The sequence below is a fragment of the Protopterus annectens genome, chromosome 6.part0, assembly GCF_019279795.1.
Source record: "Protopterus annectens isolate FY-2018-M chromosome 6.part0, PAN1.0, whole genome shotgun sequence".
Taxonomy (NCBI): Eukaryota; Metazoa; Chordata; order Ceratodontiformes; family Protopteridae; genus Protopterus; species Protopterus annectens.
The window spans coordinates 1,834,679,589-1,834,700,370 of NC_056737.1; the positions used below are offsets into that span (position 1 = coordinate 1,834,679,589).

The 20,782-nt window shown below is 38.4% G+C and overlaps 1 protein-coding gene across 1 annotated transcript in view; it reads left to right on the forward strand.

Moving 5' to 3' along the window:
• The window catches only part of LOC122804031 (chromodomain-helicase-DNA-binding protein 4-like), a 198,978-nt gene extending 187,346 nt beyond the window's left edge, over positions 1-11,632 (forward strand). Inside the window, exon 17 of the mRNA XM_044073708.1 lies at positions 10,880-11,632. Coding sequence (XP_043929643.1) covers positions 10,880-11,632 — 753 coding nt within the window. The remainder of the gene's footprint in view (positions 1-10,879) is intronic.
• The last annotated feature ends 9,150 nt before the right edge of the window (positions 11,633-20,782 follow it).

Genomic DNA, 20,782 nt, shown 5'->3' on the forward strand with positions numbered 1-20,782 from the left:
AGTACCCAGTTGTCCAATGGGCTGCCTTTTTCACAGAGGATGCTCATTACCTGAATGAATGAGATGAATATGTCCGAGACACCAGCAGTGGTACCAGTACCCCAGACATGTTATTTTGTGCCTGACATTTCTCTGACAATTCATTACCAAAACCATTCTCAGAAACATTTTAAACTGACTCTGCAGACCTAGGTTTTAACAGATACTATTAAATCTTCAATTTATGAAGTAGAGAAGAAAAGAAACAGAGGATTGTTCTTCATTTCCCAGCTTTTCCTTTTAAAGAAGATGTTTGTTTTGCTTATGTGGACCAGATATCTTCACTTATAGGGATGCAAAATCTGAAGAAGAGACTTTTATTGACTCCTCTCCTGTAAGACTTTCCTTAGGGAAACCCTTTCCCTAATGGAGTTTTATAAATATGGTATAGGTGGACTTTTTCCTAAGGAAAATTATATTGTTCACTTTTCGATGCTTGAATTATCAACATTTCTGGTCATTCCAACTATTGCACCAGATTTTCAGGATCAGTGCAGTACACCGTCTATGCAGCCTGATTAACTGCCACCTATTCCAGCCTTCTCCATGAAGGACTATTCATTTTTATAGAGTGCAGGAGCAACAGAAGTATCTTTATAAAACTCCAGCATTTGATCCACATATCCTTTCTGCTGATACTCCAAAATTATCCATCTCTGCTTCCCTGAACATCTTGCCCTACTGAAAAGGGCAATAGACAAAGGATTTGCCTAGATAGCCTGCACATCACAAATGTCCATCAGGGATATTAATTACCAGGCCTGATACAATAAATAGGCTCTTGTGTGAAGTACTTGAGAGAGTTGTATAACAACAGGTAATTAGATTCCAAGTCTAGCTTACATTTCATTAAATGAAAAAAATCCCAGGGTGACAGAGACAGAATAAATAGTTGGTGCCCACATAATTAAATCTGGCTGTGATGATGTCAGAGATGCTTTTACAGGAGACATGCAAAGACATGCATCTGCAGCATTTCTTCCTGGGTCTCCACAAAACGTTGGCTCATTCCAAGTCGGACTTTCCCTGTAAACAAATGTTAACTAAATAAAATAGATAAATAAAATTAACGTTTCCCTGATTAGCACTAAAGGCAGGCTTTTGAATATTGAGATTTGTCATTTATTTCTGTTTGAGCCTCCTACACAGAAACATATTTTAGACTTGTTAGAAAGAGGGGTGATCATGCAAGAAATACAACAGCTTTTCCCTCACCTTGTTCCGAAGTATTAAGGGAGCTAACCAAATAACTTTCAGTCAGTTTTTAAAAATAAAACAAGACAATGTCAGCAGAGGCAGAAATAACCATAGTGGGAAAAGCAGCAATCTTTGAGAAATAAACATAAGTAGTCCACAGCTCTTAAGAATAGAGACTTCACTCTAAACCACTGATACCCAAAGAATCATCTGTTGCGCCCCCCATCATCTGGAGCAAGTTTTAAATTTACATCACCAAGTACTCGAGTAACAAAAGTGGTATTCCAGGAAAGGTACCTAACCAGGCATATCCAATAACTGGAACATCCACAGAGGTTCCTCACTAAAAGAATACAGGGTATAACATGTCCTATGCAGACCACCTCAAGACCCTATCCCTGTATCCTGTCTCCTACAGACTATTGAGGGGAGATCTATGTCTGTCATACAAGACATTGTTAGACCCCACTCTGATGGATCTCATGCATATCCACAAAACAAACATCACCAGAATTACCTGTTCCATAGACTTTAACCTTGCCTGTGATATAAATAGGACCTACTGGAGAGAGAGAGGTATGTATCCCAGAAACTACCATGTCTATGGAACAGGCTCCCCATCCATGTGAAACAGAGCTCCTCCCTGACCCAATTCAAGAGCAACTTGGATAATTGGATGAAGAACCTTAAATTCATTCTTGGTTCGGTGCCTATGCCTCTAATATACACAGGCAGCCTGTAAATGGTTCATCTTCAAGGCCCCTGCTTGTATATGTTTCACCTCCCAGGTACTTGCTTACACTTATCAAGGGTACCAGAACTTGTCGGAGATTTGGGATGCATGTCTAGGCTTAAATGGCCCTTGTGTCATTAGTCTAGTACACACCTATGAACTATGAACCAAAGTCTATTGTAGATCCAGATGCAGGCAGTACAAAATCAGATGTATTTGACCAGCTGCTAATAAAAATGTAAATAAGCCATTACTGCTAATGAAATAAAGAAAGCTGTTTTATACATGATATATTTGATGTCCAAAAGAATCTTTTTTAGAGACCCACTGTGAATTTCACAAACCTTAACTGTTTTTCATGAACTAAGAAGTATTTTATTTATATATATTTTTTGCTTGCTTGTTTGATTTTTTGTTAATGGAGAAATGGACTGGTGCTATAACCTTTTCGGTACTGTTAATGCCACTGGCACAGTACAAGGGCGCATTGCTTAAGTTTAGCCTTCTAAGTTTTCTCTATTGATATTTAAGCTCCTTATAAATTGAAAAGGAACACTCCACTAGAAGTGGAGTTGTTAGCATATTTAAGCTTGTTTTATAAGGATGCCTTTTATTCTAATGAAGCTCTTGTAATACGAACGGAAGCTCTAAATCATAAAATTTTGTCAAGTACTTCTTGTGGAGTGTTCCTTTTTGTTTATTTGGTTTTCCATTTGGAACATTTGATCTCTTTTTCGTTTGCTTGTGATGTTTAAGCACCTTTTCAAGTAATGCATATTATACCTAAAGGAATATACAAACTGCATTTAGTTAATGAATACTGTCCTGATTGCTGCTGCAAGTTACAGGATTCTCCCTTGCCTTTTTAATTGCTACTAAGAGTGCATGTCTTATGAGTCTGTTGCTTTAACTTGATGTCTGCTCTTTCATTATGTTTCAGCCTCAGCAATAGTGCCTTCACCGTTTACATTTTTACATCAGCATCCTGTTCACACTGCAGCTTAAGACAGTGCTATTAGAATCTTCCAGTTATTCATGGGTCTGTCTTCATCAGCATCCTCCACAATCTGCAACTTACAATGATTCTATGCAGGACCTCCAGTTCATCATTAGATCCTTCATCATCCGAACCCTTCTCAAGAAGTAACTTAAGATGAGTCTGCACTTGACTTGAAATCATAAATATTTTGTGGAACCAGTGTTAGCTCTTCTTTTTATCCGAGCCTCCAGCTCTCAGGATTTGCGCCTGTACAAACACATCCTCCAGTGAGAGAATTCTATATTAGCTGCACATTCCTTCTACCCTTATTATTGTAATTAATGCAGGATAACTACATTTATCTCTTATCTTGTTACTTTAACGTATTCAGTTGTATCCTCTTATTCTATTCTGTTATAATTATTTGCATTATATAACTCATGTTTTTGTTATTCTGGGAACTTTTCTTTCCTGCTTTCAAAATGGGGCTGCTACACAGTAGAGTTAACCTGGCCAAGAAAATATATCAATGAAATAAAAAAAAATAAACAAATAAATAAGCAAATGCTTACTCAGTTGCATTATTTATTGTATTCAAATTTAGCAAAGATTTTTTGATAGTGGTGGGAAATATAAAAATATACAAAATGCTACAAGTTTAAAGTATATATGTCGTAAATTGCCTATAAGTGCAAATTATTTATGCTGTTACTGACAACAAATTCATTCCTGGCCATGGAACAATAGCTCAGCTCTTCGCATGGATATTTGGAATGGGGGGAGAGTCATGGGAATTTGCCAGTCCTACTTAAATGTATTTTGTGAGGCCTCCATAGACTTCAGCAAATGCTAACTCGAATAGGTATACACATAAACACACACACACATAAATATATATATATATATATATATATATATGTGTGTGTGTGTGTGTGTATAATATATATATATATATATATATATATATATATGTATAATTTTATATATATATATATATATATATATATATATATATATATATATACACACATACACACACACACACACACATACAAATATAAATATTTATATATATATATATATATATATATATATATATGTATATCTATGTATGGGAGACAGAAAGAGAGAGATACATATACATATACACGTGTGCGGGTGTGTGTGTGTGTGTGTGTGTGTGTGTGTGTGTGTGTGTGTGTATATATATATATATATATATATATATATATATATATATATATATAATTTATTTATTTATTTATTTACATTTGTTGACTGGGAATGTCTGACTGGACGCAGGTCCATTTTCAGCGGAGGCCCGGGGAGAAAAGCTCCACAAATTAAAATATTACAGACATAGTTACAGATGAAGAATCCTAGTAATTAAAATATTGCAAACATAGTTTCAGATGAAGAACATAGTACATTCAGCAGATAACTAGCATCTGTTCTCTCCACGAAGTCATAGCAGATATTAACAATTGTTACAATAAGAAATTACTGCTATACATATATATATATATATATATATATATATATATATATATATATATAAGGTCTATATCACATAGTTGAAGTATGACAACTTTGAACGTTATATGGTCAAAGCCATATGTTCGAAGTTGTCATACTTCGAATGCCCCCCCCAAAAAATAAATAAATAAATAACTTACCTGACACTTGTAAGCAAGAAAATTCCCTTTACTGCATTGTAGTGTGGTCTCGGAGTTGGTATATTTAAAGAGCGGGGGGTGTGGGGGGTGCAGGGGGGTTTCCCCCCTGCTAACAACCCCTTATTTCGTTTTCCCTTTTTTTTTTCCTTGTCAGAGTTTTGTAAGTTCAAACATATCTGTTCGAACATATGGTGTTTGAACTTACAAAACTTCGACTATGTGATATAGACCCATATATATATATATATATATATATATATATATATATATATATACACACACACATATATATATATATATATATATATATATATATATATATATATAAAAACACACACATATATATGTATATATATATATATATATATATATATATATATATATATATATATAAGGGTTGGTGCAGTAGAACTTTGTCCCTTTAAAAAATACTTACATTTTTAATGTTTTCTTCTTTTGAATTCCTGACAAGTTGTGTTAGGTGAGTTGGTTCCAAACTGCGTTTTAACTTGAAGAGTCATAGTAGTAATGTTTTATGGATTTGCGGACCTGGAGAAGGAATATTGCAGATTATCCAGGAATATCTTACAGGAAGTGGTGTAGCAATATGGAGTTCCAGCGCCCCTATTGCATGCCATTTTGTGCCAATATTTGTGGAACAATAACTATGTCCAGTATTTTTGCTGTGTTAAATGACGTACATTGAAGGTCGATGCAGGACACAGCTAAAGCTGTGCATTGTCTCCACCTCTAGTTTGTGATTTTTGTTGTTTGGATATGAAGGTGCAGATGATCTTTTGAGAGTATCATGTTTGGATAAATAAGGATTGCATCTCTGTTTGCAAATTAAGTATTCTCTTGCTTTCACGTGATTGTGATCACATGCTTGCACTGGATCAGTTTGCTGAAGAGTGGGAAATGGCTGGGATGAGAATAAACTTTTTTAAGTCCAAGATCACAGTTCTTGTATGGAAAAGAGGGGAGTGCTCTTGCCATTGAGATGGAAGCAGCTAACTCAGATGGAGGAATTTAAGTATCTTGCATCCCCTTCTTAAGTGATGCCAGAAGGATCATGAGAGTGCCAAGCAGGTGGCTGCTACTGTAACAATACTGCATGTCTTGTATTAGAGTGCTGATGAAGTGGGAGCTGAGTCCTAGGGTGAAGGTCTCTACTCTACTAGTTAGTCTGTGGCCTTATCCTCACCTGGGGTCTTAAACTTCAGGTAGTGACTGAAAGGAGGTGATCACAGGGGTCTATATCAGATGCATGAAAAGACTTTAGCGCAAACGCTCACATGAGCGAAAATGCCAGGAATCAAAACTGTGATTGTGGGGTCATGTTAACAGTGAGGAGTGGGATATTTGCCCTTTCCTCACTGTAGTGCAACCTCAGAGTTGGAATATATAGTTAGCGGGGGTTGTGGGGGGCACAGCCCCCCACAATAGCAAGTTTGATTACTGGCATTTTTACTCATGTGAGCGTTCGCGGTAAAGTCTTTTCGGTTTTATAATATAGACCCGATCACAGATATAAGCAGTGGAAATGGGGTTTCACCATAGGATTTCAGGGCTCACTCTCCAGGACAGTGCAAGGACATGGTAATTTGTTAGGATCTTGAAGAATAGTTACTGTTTCTCAGGACTGAGGGAAGGTTTAGGCATTGCATGAAAGTGTTTTGTGGATGTAGTGGAGATAGACACTGGGGGGGGCAGTCTGAGGCTTCAGGGCAGACACACCACATACTGGAGAGATTATATATCTCAGCTGGCCTTGGTACACCTTGACATCCCTCAGGAGGAGATGGAGGCTGTTGTTTGCCTGCCTGATCAGCTTGTTACTATTGGCATTTTCCCCAGGATAACTGGTTTAAAAATGAAAAATAGGTGGCTTGATGGATGGATGGAGGGATGGACGTATGGACGTATGGACGGATGAATGGAAAGTTTATTGATAATTCACTAAACAGTGGTGTTTACTATGCTGATATATGGGTAAACCAAGGAAGTTTAATCACATTCTTGTGAAAGTATGCAGTAATTATGTATCTAGTACAAGCAGTGATTTTCAGTCAACGATAAATATTTGACCGAATTAGCAAGTATCCTTGAAATAGTTACACTATTAGCTGTCACCATACCTCACAACCTGCAGATGTTGAAAGTAGGAAAAAAGCCGTTGAAAAGTCGATGCATCCAGCCACAAATATGGACATCTAATCAGCATAAAATTCAAATACCAAATGGCACTTAACTCTTCCTGCTTCCAGTAGGAAAGTGGGATACTAGTCAGAAACACATATTTAAAAAAAAGAAAGTGACAAAAATGATGGAAAAATATAAGCACATTATCAGCGACAGTGTGTCAGTGTAAAAATTGGTGACTTTAATGAACTTTATTGCATAATTCTTTCACACAAGATCATTTAGTTTTGCTTCAGTAAAAGGCAGATGTAAGATGTGTGTCCTATTTCTTTAAGTTGTTGTCGCTAGTATGTTGGTCATGTAGTGTGTTTGTGTGTTTTTCTATGTACCAGACAGCTTCAGAAATCATCTGTGATGAGGGTGATTCAGAAAATCGTGTGAAGGGGTAAATCAAGCCTGAAAATAGGGACATATCTCCAAAAACAGGTACATCATGTGTAAGGGTAAATTAGCCCTGAAAATAGCAATGTTCCTCCAAAATGCTGCATGTGTTTTCTGCTGGGCTTAGCATAGCATAAATTATTTCAGACTTTAGCTGGGAACCAGTTTCTGCATAACTGTGCTAATTTTTAGTGTTTTGAAACAAGCAGAGAAAGACCTTGTGCGGTAGAATGACTCCTGATCATTTTGTTTTAGTAAACAGAGATTGATCTTAATGTAAAGGAAGTTTGAAAGGGGTGTGGATTATCCCACATGAAGTAGCTTGAATGTTTATGAGTTAAGAATTTAGTGTTTTTTCCTGCAGTAAGTGGAAGCCAGATTGTGTTTTGCAGCAACAAACAAGGTTGCTCTATGGAAGTGAGGAACTGGCTTTTTTATTTGCAGCAGTCTGTAGAACCCTTCTGTTGTATTCAGAATTTAAGAAACTCAGAAGTGCATCTTAGGTTCATAGGTTCATTGGTTCATACTAGGCTATCTGCCCTAGGGCATTTATAAGCCTAGCCAGAGTGTATTTGGCTTTTGCCACCCATTTTAAATTAATTTTGCTATGCCCTTTTTCGAGGTTAGTATACTGTGCTTCTGTCTAACAGTGACACAGAAGTGATACCCGGGGTAAACCTACGATCCCCCATCCACTCATCAAGATTCCTCTTGAAGAGAGTCAGTGAGGGACTCTGCCTAACCTGGACTGGGATTTTATTCCAGAGTGAAGGGAGCCTCTGGGTTATGAATCTGTCCCTCCAGCATGTCCTATTTATTTCAGTGCTGAGGTTCAAGTCTCTCGAGTGCATAGCTCGATGAGATTTGGATTTTCTGATCTTCCAATTTTGAGATTAATACATTATGCCTAACTGCTTGCCTGGCTTGAAAACTGAGAAAAAGAGAGCAACTGGTCCATGGAGGACCTCTCGGATTATGTGACCCAGGCAGGTATGACCTAGCCCTGTTCAGCATCCTACCATTGCCCAGAATAATACCACTGTTCAAGCAGAAAATTATTGACTTCAACAATTGACTACATTTCTGGTGTCATTCTAAGGGGATACAATATCTGTGTGCTTGGGATGACATGATTGACAGACCTTGATGCTTTGCCAGAGATGGCCTGCATCTGTCATCCCTGGATTTCCGGATACTGGCTAAGGCTCTTGCCACCCCTATAGTGCCTTTTTAGGTGATGTTCCAAAGACCAAATTACCACCGTAACAGCTATAAATAAATGCAATCTGAGGGTCATGCTGCTCAACGCTAGAAGTCTAAATCTCAAGATTCACTTGCTCGAAGCACTCCTCAAAATGGAGAACATCACATGTCAATGTTGATTCTGACTAATTGTGAAAGTATGATGAATGTTTTGCCTGCAATTTCTTTCATTTTATAGTCACAACTCATTGTTTAAAGTGTGCATGACTGTACTGATACTTCTTTCAGGGCTGTGCTGTTGGTACTGTTTTGAGATTTGTGTGGCTGCATTCTCACAATCTACCAGATGATGTAAAAATGATTTTTTTAATTCTCCTCTGGAGAGAGAGTTAGTTTTTTGTCCCTCTGCTGCAGGGATTATCAGAAAGTGTGATGAGAGGGGTAAGCTGATTCTGGGAATAAATACGATTTTTTTTATTCCTCCTTTGCCAAATTTTCTAATTAATTTTCGAATCCATCATCCAGTTTTGGCAAGAAACAAAATAAACAGTCTCTACAAAATGCTGGTGAACAGATGTTTAAGAAGAACTGGAGAGGGGTCCAAAAAATACAGGGAGCCCCAAAACCAAGGACAGTCCAACAAGTAAAAATGTCTATCTAAGGGACCTTGTGACCCCCCCCCCCCCCCACCCAGGCAGTTCCTTTTTCCTTCGAAAGTCTGAATCTCCACTTTTCTCTTTTGCAACAATTAGTTTCAGACAAATGGGTTCTGAAAATCATTCATCAAGGTTACAGGTGGCAGTGGGAGGAAATTTCTCCTTTTCATGGGGTAATTCCTCATCCACCAGAACAGATTCCTCTATTTTCCCTTGTCCTTCATTGTTTGTTGTCAAAGGGAGTAATAGAGCCAGTTCCTCCTTCCCAGATTGGGAAAGATTTTTATTTAAGGATGTTTTTGGTGCCTGAAACAAGAAATGCTAGGAGAATAGGTTTTTCTTTCCTAAACCGATTTGTGATAGCACCCAAGTTCAAAATGCTGTGGCTTCACAACCTGTTACATTTCTTCTTCATTTAAGTTTCCTGGTAACATAATATTTAAAAGATACTTATCATGCCATCCCTATGTATCCAGATTTTAGGTGTGTAAGGTTCTTTTATGTCTGGACCACATTATTAGTTCTCTGTCTTACCCTTTGGACTATCTACTGCACCAAGAGTGTTCACAAATTGTCTACTTGCAGTTAAAGCTCTTTGCACACTACAAGCTATCCACATTTTTTCATATTTAGACAACTTGCTTTATCTTTGCAGAGTCTTTTTCAAAGTGTCAGGAATCTCTCACTTGGGTGAGATATTTCACACAAGGTGAGATCCCAAGAGAATGTTTAAAAGTCTTTCTTGACTCCTTCACCTAGGATTGTATCCTTGGGTTGACTACTTGACACCTCAGCTCAAACAGATTTTCTTTCACAGGAAAAGCAGATCTATACCTAGATCTATTTGTAGATGTTTCCTCTCAGACTTCAGTCACAGTGAGGGAATACCTCTGGATTTTGGGTCTCGTGGCATCTATGATTCTCATGAAACCTCTGGAAAAAACTTTACATGAGAAAGATACAGTGGTATCTGAAGTCTCTTTGGTCTCAGCAAAAATACTCTATCTTTTCAAATCCCAGTCCAAGAGCTCATCAGAAGAGAAATCACATGGCGGAGACAGCAAATATCCTTAAATTGAGGTCTTCCCTTTTCCTTTCCTGCTGCTAAGAAGTCAGTCACCACAGATGTCTTGGACTTTGCTTGGGGAGCAGTTTCAGGAGGGATAAATGTGCAAGGTGTTTGGCACACCAAGGACAGGTTTAAACATATAAATATAAAAGAGATGCTTGCTCTGATCAAGGCACACAACTCTCTGAATTATCTTTGGTCTCCTGGACCTATTTAAGTTGTTACAGACAATGCTAGTCTGTGGTATATCAACAGACAGTGGGAAACTAGGTTGTACCTGCTTTGCAGACTAGCTATGTTAGCTTGGAATATATAGCACAGAAGGCACCCCAGCCGAGAATCGAACCAGAGAACCTCTTGCTGTGAGGCAGCAACACTAGCTGCTGCACCACCGTGGCTGCCTGTTTTATGTAATTTAATATTTTATAAAATGTATGTTGAGTGATATTGGTTTATTATGTATATGTATATTTATTGTGTACACCTATATTCATGTATATACAGTGAATGATATGTTCTATGAAAGTTGTTTGCATTTCTAAGGGGCATGTACCTTTTAGTTAATTAATTACTGTTGTAAAGATTTTTTTCAATTAACTTAATTAAATGGAGGGGTATAAGTAGGGTCAGTGGTTTGATCTGTTTTTATTCTGAAGAAGTTTTCAATGAAAAACGAAAGCGCTAAATAAAATTCACCTTAGTGGATTCTGGTGTAGCTCTTCTATTTTATTTTTATTGGTTTAGAGTTCCTTTCATGTTTGGAGTGTTTTTATGATGGAAGGAGCTGACAACTTGGATCCACCTACTATCTGTTCCTTGGCACAATCGCTGCATACTCTAAACTCTACAGTGGGGAATCTTGTTCTGCTTATGGAGAGGCTGACCCAACAACCAGACAATTCACAGTTTTCTTGGCCCAATAGATTGAGTGGCCACATCACGGAGGACGAGACTAACATTATTGGCATTACTGCAGCCCAGCGACATCAGCATTCGAATCACAGCCAATCGGGCAACGAGGATTTGCATACAGGCTTAAATTCCAAGAATAGAAGGGGAGGAACTTCCTACACTGGAAGCAACACACTTACTCAATGGCTGGAAGGCGACGGAGAATGGCGTTCTGCATCTTCGCAACACCCTATCAAGGACAATGGCACCCTTAGTGAGCAGTTAAAACAGTTTGAATTTTTAACCTCAGGCTATCATAAACTTCAACTCGAAAACAACTATCTGAGAGAATGTAAGCGGAGAGAGCAGATCCCTAAGGGACTTTGGATGTGGAAGTTCCCGACAGGTCTGGTAAGGGACTCCGTGTTACATGTTGAATTAATACAATTATTTAATAAACACGAGTGCAAACTGTTAGATTGTCTTATCAGGGACAATGAGAGAAGAATGTCTGATTTATCAGCTAAGCTAAAAAGATTTGATAATATTATTCATTCGGATTTATTTGAGTCTAAGCAAGAGGAATATTTTAGTTTATTTAAATGAATTGACTTATACATACTTGAATTAAAGAAAAGGAAAGACAACAAACTCAAAAGGGATGAAAAGGAACATGCTCAACACAGGGCATATCCAACATCCCCTTTTGGACAAAATAGATATGTTAAGCATGGCAATGGTACTGAATCTGTGCATAATAATAATTTTAATAATTTTAATAATAATAATGTTATGGATGATGATACTGAATTTAATCCTGACCCTTTAGAATACCCTCCCCTGAGGAGGTCCGAGCGGCTAAGGAGTCAGAGAGGGGGGAGTGAGCCATTACAGCCACAATTACAGGGGGAGGGGAAAATATATTAAATGTTCTAAACACAGTGGATGAATGTAATCTGGAACAATGTGTTAATAATGAGCCTTCATTTACCATATTAAATAATATTTGTGGTGACTTTAACATTTACAACTATAGCAATTATGTTTTTGATAATAGGATTGCAAATGTATTTGACAAAGGCCTATCCTTTGTTCCTAGTAAAGATGCTTTGTTGGATGATGCATTAATAAATCTAAAATTATATACTAGAAAGTTAAATTTTCAGTTTTATTTTAAAGGAATGACTTCTAGTTTCACTGAACATGATTTATGCAAAAAGACCAGTCTCTTTAACCCCCCCTTTACACCCCGTTGTGCAGACCTTTGAAAAAATGTGTGAAAATGATATACGTAAAGTTTTTAGGAAAAAACATCTTCATTTAATGGAGGGGAACAAGATGGATAGGGGTAAAATTAAATTCTTACATGATATTTGTGACAATAAGGAAATGGGTCTATATTATATCATCGAACGCTTAAAAAAGCGAACGCTGATTGATCGACCTAATTTAAGCGAAAGCTTACAATCTCAAACTGTCAGATCAGCAATTTTTTTCCCAGGGAAAAAAATCGCTAATCCAAAACACATACACACAACACAAGCACACCAAACAGAAATCCACACACATACACCTAAAATCTGATACCTAACCCTACACTAAACTATGCACACACCACTAACTACCCACTTACCTTAACCCAAACCCTAACCCTAAGGTCCGTCACTATCGCACACTCACCTCACCCGCTCCCTAACCCTAACTCACTTAAATCCACCCTAACCCTCATGTCCACTCAATCGCACACACACCTAACCCGAGCCCTAACCCTAACTCACCTAAATCACCCTAACACTCACATCCAGACAATCGCACACTTACCTGAATCCGGCCAGTAACGTTCCACCATAACAGTGAAAATACCGAAGCAACAGAAACGGACAACCGAATTCTTTCCCTAGGAAAAAATTTGAGTTTCTGCTGCTTCGATATTTTTCAGTTTCGTGAAAATAAGTTTGATCAATCAGCGTTAGCTTTTTTAAGCATTCGAGGATATAATATAGACCCAAGGAAATAGGAGTTATGAAGCTGGATAAAGGAGGTGGGTTGGCAATCATGAATACTAATTTATATAGTGATAAAATGTTTGTTATACTTTATACAGATGCCTATTGTGACATCAGCCTGAATGAAAATAATATTTTGTACAGGAAAGTTGATATTATGTTAGACAAACTAATATTGAACAGACAAATTAGTCTCGAGGAGCATCAGTTTATAGAAGTAAAATGCCCAAAAATACCCACAATTTTTGTTATGCCAAAGATACATAAGGAATTAGCCAACCCCCCCTTAGACCAATAGTTGACGCAAAAGCATCCAAGACATATTTTATTGCCAAGTTTATAGATATACAACTACAATCTATACTTAAGGAATACTTGTGGATTGTCAAAGACTCTTGGGACTTCCTTAGCAAAATTAACAGTAACATGTATGAGGATGAACTTCTTTTTGTCACCATAGATGTTAGGGACTTAATCTCTGTAATTCCCCATGACATAGGTATTGATTGGTTTTATCTTTACCTCTGTCAACACACACATCAGTCATGAATGTATTTTGACTATTATAACCCTTATGGAACTGGTTCTTGATACCAACATTATTGTATTTGGAGAACAGCTCTTTAAACAATGTAAGGGTGTAGCAATGGGGGCCATTTGTACCCTCATTTTTGCTAATATTGTTTTAGCATTCGAGGAACTAGAATTTGTCTTTAGTAGTAATTTTGCTAACATTGGAAGTATTATGGACGTTATCTGGATGACGTAATTATTTTATGGAATGCTGACGAAGAACTAGGAAGATTTTTGGCCTTTATCAAGGAAAGCACCGACTTTTTAAACTTCACCCACACAATAGGTTATGAGGCAGTAAACTACTTGGATATCACCATTAGTAAAGGTAGAGATGCAAAGGGCTTTAAAACAACTATTTTTAGAAAGCCCACCTATTCCAACACCCTTTTACATTTTGACAGTTTTCACCCGTTACATCAGAAAAAATCTTTGGTAAAAAGGCAGGGTGTTCAGCTAGCAAGGATGGTATCCGAGTTGGATTTTTTTTTTTATCAAATTCATGTGTTGAAGGTGATGCTTATACAAAGATGTTACCCCCATGTCTTTTTAGATAATATTTTAAAAGAGATGGTGGATAAGAGGCAGAGGGGTCATTTTTTGACCACTGCTTGGAAAGGGAAGTGACACACAGGAGAAAACGTCAAAGTTGGAAGCCACTGTTTTTAAGAACTCAGCTATTTTTCATTATAACAAGCGATTTTTAGGCATTAGTGAAATTATACAACATAATTGGAATTTGTTCAGCACTAGTAAAGATTATTTGTAACTAGTGGGGACATTCCCTAAGATTGTATATAAAAAGGATATTACTTTCAAAAATATGCTAGAGAGAACACACAAAACCAATACTGAAATGGGTGTTATGACGAAATGTGGCTTTTGCCTACAATGTAACTATATCATTGAGGGCACTGAGGTAGCAATACCAAATTATGGTAAGCATGTCCTCAGACAAGAGTATAAGGAGATGAGGTGCATGGCAAAGAGAGAGGTGGCGAAGGCTAAGGATAAGGTGTATGAAGAGTTGTATAAAAGGTTGGGCACTAAGGAGGGAGAAAAGGACCTGTACCGATTGGCTAGACAGAGGGACCGAGCTAGTAAAGATGTGCAGCAGGTAAGGGTGATAAAGGATAATGAGGGAAACGTACTCACAAACAAGGAGAGTGTGCTGAGCAGATGGAAAGAGTACTTTGAGGGGTTGATGAATGAAGAGAATGAGAGGGAGAGAAGGTTGGATGATGTGTGGATAGTGAATCATGAAGTGCAGTGGATTAGCAAGGAGGAAGTAAGGATAGCTATGAAGAGGATGAAGAACAGAAAGGCTGTTGGTCCAGATGACATACCTGTGGAAGCATGGAGGTGTTTAGGTGAAATGGCAGTGGAGTTTTTAACTAGATTGTTTAATGAAATCTTGGAAAGTGAGAGGATGCCTGAGGAATGGAGAAAAAGTGTTTTGGTACCGATTTTTTTTAAGAATAAGGGTTATATGCAGAGCTCTAGTAACTACAGAGGGATTAAATTGATCAGTCACAGCATGAAGTTATGGGAAAGAGTAGTGGAAGCTAGGTTAAGAAGGGAGGTGATGATTAGTGATCAGCAGTATGGTTTCATGCCAGGAAAGAGCACTACAGATGCGATGTTTGCTCTGAGAGTGTTGATGGAGAAGTACAGAGAAGGTCAGAAGGAGTTGCATTGCGTCTTTGTAAATTTAGAGAAAGCATATGACAGGGTGCCTACAGAGGAGTTGTGGTATTGTATGAGGAAGTCGGGAGTGTCAGAGAAGTATGTAAGAGTGGTACAAGATATGTACGAGGGTAGTGTGACAGCGGTGAGGTCTGCGATGGGAGTGACGGATGCATTTAAGGTGGAGGTGGGATTACATCAAGGATCATCTCTGAGCCCTTTCTTATTTGCAATGGTGATGGACAGGTTGACAGATGAGATCAGACAGGAGTCCCCCGTGGACTATGATGTTTGCAGATGACATTGTGATCTGTAGTGAGAGTAGGGAACAGGTGGAGGAGACCCTGGAGTGGTGGAGATATGCTCTAGAGAGAAGAGGAATGAAGGTCAGCAAGACTAAGACAGAATATATGTGTGTGAAGGAGAGGAAGGATAGAGGAATGGTGAGGATGCAGGGAGTAGAGGTGGTGAAGGTGAATGAGTTTAAGTACTTGGGATCAACAGTTCAGAGTAATGGTGAGTGTGGAAGAGAGGTGAAGAAGAGAGTACAGGCAGGATGGAGTGGGTGGAGAAGAGTGTCAGGAGTAATTTGTGACAGACGAGTACCAGTAAGAGTGAAAGGGAAGGTCTACAAGAGGGTAATGAGACCGGCTATGTTATACGGGTTGGAGACAGTGGCATTAACAAAAAGGCAGGAGTCAAAGCTTGACGTGGCAGAGTTGAAGATGTTAAGATTTGCACTGGGTGTGACGAGGATGGACAGGATTAGGAATAAGTATATTAGAGGGTCAGCCCGGGTTGGAAGGTTTGGAGACAAAGCCAGAGAGGCAAGATTACATTGGTTTGGACATGTGCTGAGGATGGATGCATATTGGGAAAAAGATGCTAAGGATGAAGCTGCCAGGTAACAGGAAAACAGGAAGGCCTAAGATAAGGTTTATGGATGTGGTGAGAGAGGATATGCAGGTGGTTGGTGTGACAGATTAAGATGCAGAGGACAGGAGGAAATGGAAACAGTTGATCTGCTGTGGCGACCCCTAATGGGAGCAGCTGAAAGAAGAAGAAAAAGATGTCCTCAGAAAGAAATTTTCCTGTAGTAGTAAGGCAGTAGTCTACCTTGCCCTGTGCACAAAGTGCCCAGGTTTTTACATAGGGAAGACTATTAATGCCCTTAGGAGCAGGGTTTATCAACATTTTTATAACATTATAAGATAAGATATGAAAAATGCTTTGGCAGTACATGTTCATAAAAATGAGGGACATAGTTTTAAGTTTACGATTTTAGAGCAAGAAACATTGGGGGACAGAGGTGGTCCGTTCAATGATTTTTTAGAATTAAGAGAATTAAGGTGGCATATCAGATCTAATGCCACTGAGCATCCAGGCTTAAACAGTACTATTTCCATAAGTTCCATTCTTAGGCTTAAAGCTGAAGGTTTTATGTAATTTAATATTTTATAAAATGTATGTTGAGTGATATTGGTTTATTATGTATATGTATATTTATTGTGTAAACCTATATTCATGTACATACAGTGAATGATATGTTCTATGAAAGTTGTTTGCATTTCTAAGGGGCATGCACCTTTTAGTTAATTAATTATTGTTGTAAAGATTTTTTCAATTAAGTTAATTAAGTGGAGGGGTATAAGTGGGGTCAGTGGTTTGATGTGTTTTTATTCTGAAGAAGTTTTCAATGAAAAACGAAAGCGCTAAATAAAATTCACCTTAGTGGATTCTGGTGTAGCTCTTCCATTTTATTTTTGTTGGTTTGGAGTTCCTTTCATGTTTGGAGTACTTCTGAAGATTCAGAAGGAATCCACCAAGATTACTGTGGTGACTCCCTTCTGTCCCAGGCAGCAGTAGTTTTCCCTTCACTTGGAAATGGCCAGGAGCAATTACTACAAGCTTTCTCACAGAATGGATCTCCTCACACAAGAACTGAATGCCTGGATGATAGGGTCTTAATTCCCTTTAGGCGCCTGTTTACTAAGGACATGCAGCAGGTACTAATGGAGCCAAAAAACCTGCTTCTAGAAAATAATCATGTTTTCCATTTGGTGCCGACAACATAACCAGCACCCATTCAGGGCTAGTGTTTGTCTGATTTTACAATATTTGTGTGAGTTACTTTTCTTTAGCCTTCCTTATTCATCCATCAAGGTTCATTTATCGACCATTTCAGCATGTCTGCCCATGGATATAGCTTTTCAAGGCATTTTCATGTCAAAATATTTTTGAAAGGGGCTTTGCATAAGAGGCCTCCATGAAAAGTGGTGGTTCCTCCTTTGGATCTTAATTTTGTGTTATAGAAGTTAACACTTGTTCCATTTTAATGAGCTCATCTGCCTGTCTTGATGTTCTTAACATGGAAAACTGTTTTACTGATTACTCTAACCTCTACAAGAAGACTGTCTGATTTGCAAGCTCTTAGGGTGATTCAACCCTATCTCATTTTCCACAAAAACATGATTTCTTTTGGAGTAATCTTTCTTTTTTGCCTAAACTGGTATCCAAGTTGACTTTAAGCCACAATAGCCACCTCTCATTTTATTTTCTGAAACTAGAAATGAGGGAGAAAAGATACTCCATACCTTGGATGTCCACAGACAACTTAATTATGAGATTAATAGAACAAAATCCTTCTGATCTGTGGATCAGTTGTTCATTTCTTGTGAAGGTAAGAAGAAGGGACAACTTGTGTCAAAATGTCTTAGGCTATTTACCTTCTGTTATTCTTAGTACAACGAAACTATTCCAGGCAGGGTCAAGGCCCATTCTACCATTGTCTTAGCTTAGTCTGTGGCTTTTTGGAAAGGGCTGGATTCTAGAAGTATTCCAGAAGCAGCAACTTGGTTTTCTGTACATACTTTTACAAAGCACTACAAGCTTGATTCCTTCTCCAAGAATAGATAAGGTTTGCTAAGTCCATTCTCCAGGGTGTCCTGGACCCTTTTCCTTAGAAGCTCCCTTATGTATTAAGCTAGGAAAATCTACCAATGTAGCTGTCTACTACAAAAGTGATAAATATGACAAACATAGCACAGCTGTGTAAATAAACTTACCATAACAATAGATGTTTGAATGATCACTGCTGCAGTAGGGTAGGATAGGGAAATCTACCCATGTAGCTAAGGCTATTATAAAAGTGATAAATATGACAAACATAGCACAGCTGCGTAAGTAAACCTACCATAACAGTAGATGTTCAAATGATCACTGCTGTAGTAGCTGCTCCCTGCTTCCATCTCCCTTTGTGTTTTTCAGTTTTGACGGCGTGTATATATGTATATATATTTTTTTATTCCTAACTATATCCTGTTAGGTCTCAGCCTCCCTGTCTCAGTTTGTGTGAGAGGTCTGAAGGGCTTGGTGCTCTGACCTCTGATTTTAGGAAGCAAAAGCTGCTTAGTGGTTTGAGTGAGTAGAAGGGGCCCTGCAGCTTTCTAAGTTGGCCGGTTGTTATATCCTTGACGGGATATAACTCTTATAGCTTAGGCTACTCCAGCAGTGACCATTCAAACATCTACTGTTACGGCAAGTTTACTTACACAACCATACTTTCTTATTCGCATTCTTCTCCACTGCTTGTGATGTATATATATATATATATATATATATATATATATATATATATATATATATATATATATATATATACTACAGGAGCCTGGATTTCCTACTACCAGGAAATTTTACCTGAGAACAAGGAAAAGGTTTTTCTTTTTGGGTACCTCTTATGGTTTCCAGCCCAAGAGTCCCATCATGTTCTGAGCTACTGGACTAAGTTTGGATTATGCTTCTGTCAAAGTATATATTAATATGGAGCATTCCTTGTCATCCAAGTCCACAGCTAAGCAAAGGATTCCACCTATGCAATGCTCAATGAGATAATCCCTCCTCCTCATCCTGTGGGTTTATTTTAATTGGCTAGTACAAATGCTGTGAAGTTGGTTATTCTGAAGACTGTGTTTTTAATAGTACTAACCTCAACATGAACAATATCTGAGCTGTGAGCCATGGTGTACAAAGAGGACTTATTTAATGTCAGTGCAAGATCAATAACTGGGAGTCTCACAGCTATGAAAAATGAAGTGCAATTGTCTAAGGTGACATTTGAAAACTTTCTGTAAGTCCATTAAAATAGTTTTGCAGGGGGGGGGGCTTCACCTTCCTTCGACATGAGGAGCTGTGCCCCCACACCTCTTCTGCTTAAACATACTGACTCTAGGATCTGTGTGCCTTGGAAAAAGGTGGCATACTCTTGCATATCAAAAATTTGGGCTTGGTAGCCATGCATAGGATTTGTAAATTTAGTCTCCTTGTTCTGAAGATCACAAATGTGTTCCTCTGAATTTCAACAGGAACTTTTTGAAGGGATTTGCACAGTCTTACACTAAGATATATTGTTGTTAAGGACCATTCAGCTTCCTGTCTTTTATTTCTTAAACTACACAATACAGATACAACATTTTTTGCATCTGTTGTATGTATGCAAACACTTGTGATAATATAGAGAAGAAAGATTCTTCCTTAGGATGTCTTTCATTATGCTTGCCGCAGCAGATTTCCTTTTAAGTGTTTTATAGATTCATAGGTTCATAGGTAAGTACTAGGCTATCTGCCAGAGGGCATCTATAAGCCTAGCCAGAATGTGTTGGCTTTCGCCACCCCCTTAGATTAGTTCCCTTTGCCTCTGTCCAGCAGAGCCACTGCAGTGATCCCCAAGGTAAATTTTCTGTTTCCCATCCACTCGTCAAGGTTTCTGTTGAAGAGTGTTAGTGAAGGGCTCTGCCTAATGTAGATTGGAATCCTGTTCCAAAGCATGGGGAGTCTCTGGGACAGGAATCTATCCCTCCAGCATGTCCTATTTATCACTGTGGTGAGGTTTAGATCCCTACAGCATGTGGCTCTTGGGGATTTTTTTTTTTAGGTGGAGCATGTCCATCAGTTCTAGGTTGGACATGGCCTTGTATGTCAGGCAGAGATCACCTATGAGTAAACAGTATGCAACCGAGTACAGCTGGAGTTTCTTCAGTCGGGCTGCATAGGGTATATGTTTGAGGCCAGTAATCTTCTTGGTGAGGTACTTCTGTGGTCTTTCCAGCTGTTGCAGGTGTCTTGTAAGGTACATCCCAAATGGGGCGTTGTACTCTATGATGGGTCTGATGAGTGATGAGTAGAGGGGCACAATAACCTCTTTTGTTCTAGATGTGAACCCTTTTGTGATTAGGTGGGCCACCTAGAAGGATTTTCTAACCACCTTGGCAATATGATTATCAAAGGAGAAATTACTATCTACTTGGGTCCCCAGATCCCTTATTAAATTTTCTGTATTTAGGGGACTACCACGTATGTGGTAGTTCACGGGTACTTTGTTTTTTCCAAAGGGGATGACTATGCACTTTTTGGCATTTAGCTTGAGGCCATGATTTTGACATCAGGTATCCATCTCAGTGAGACCCTTCTGGAGGATGTCTGTATCAGCTGG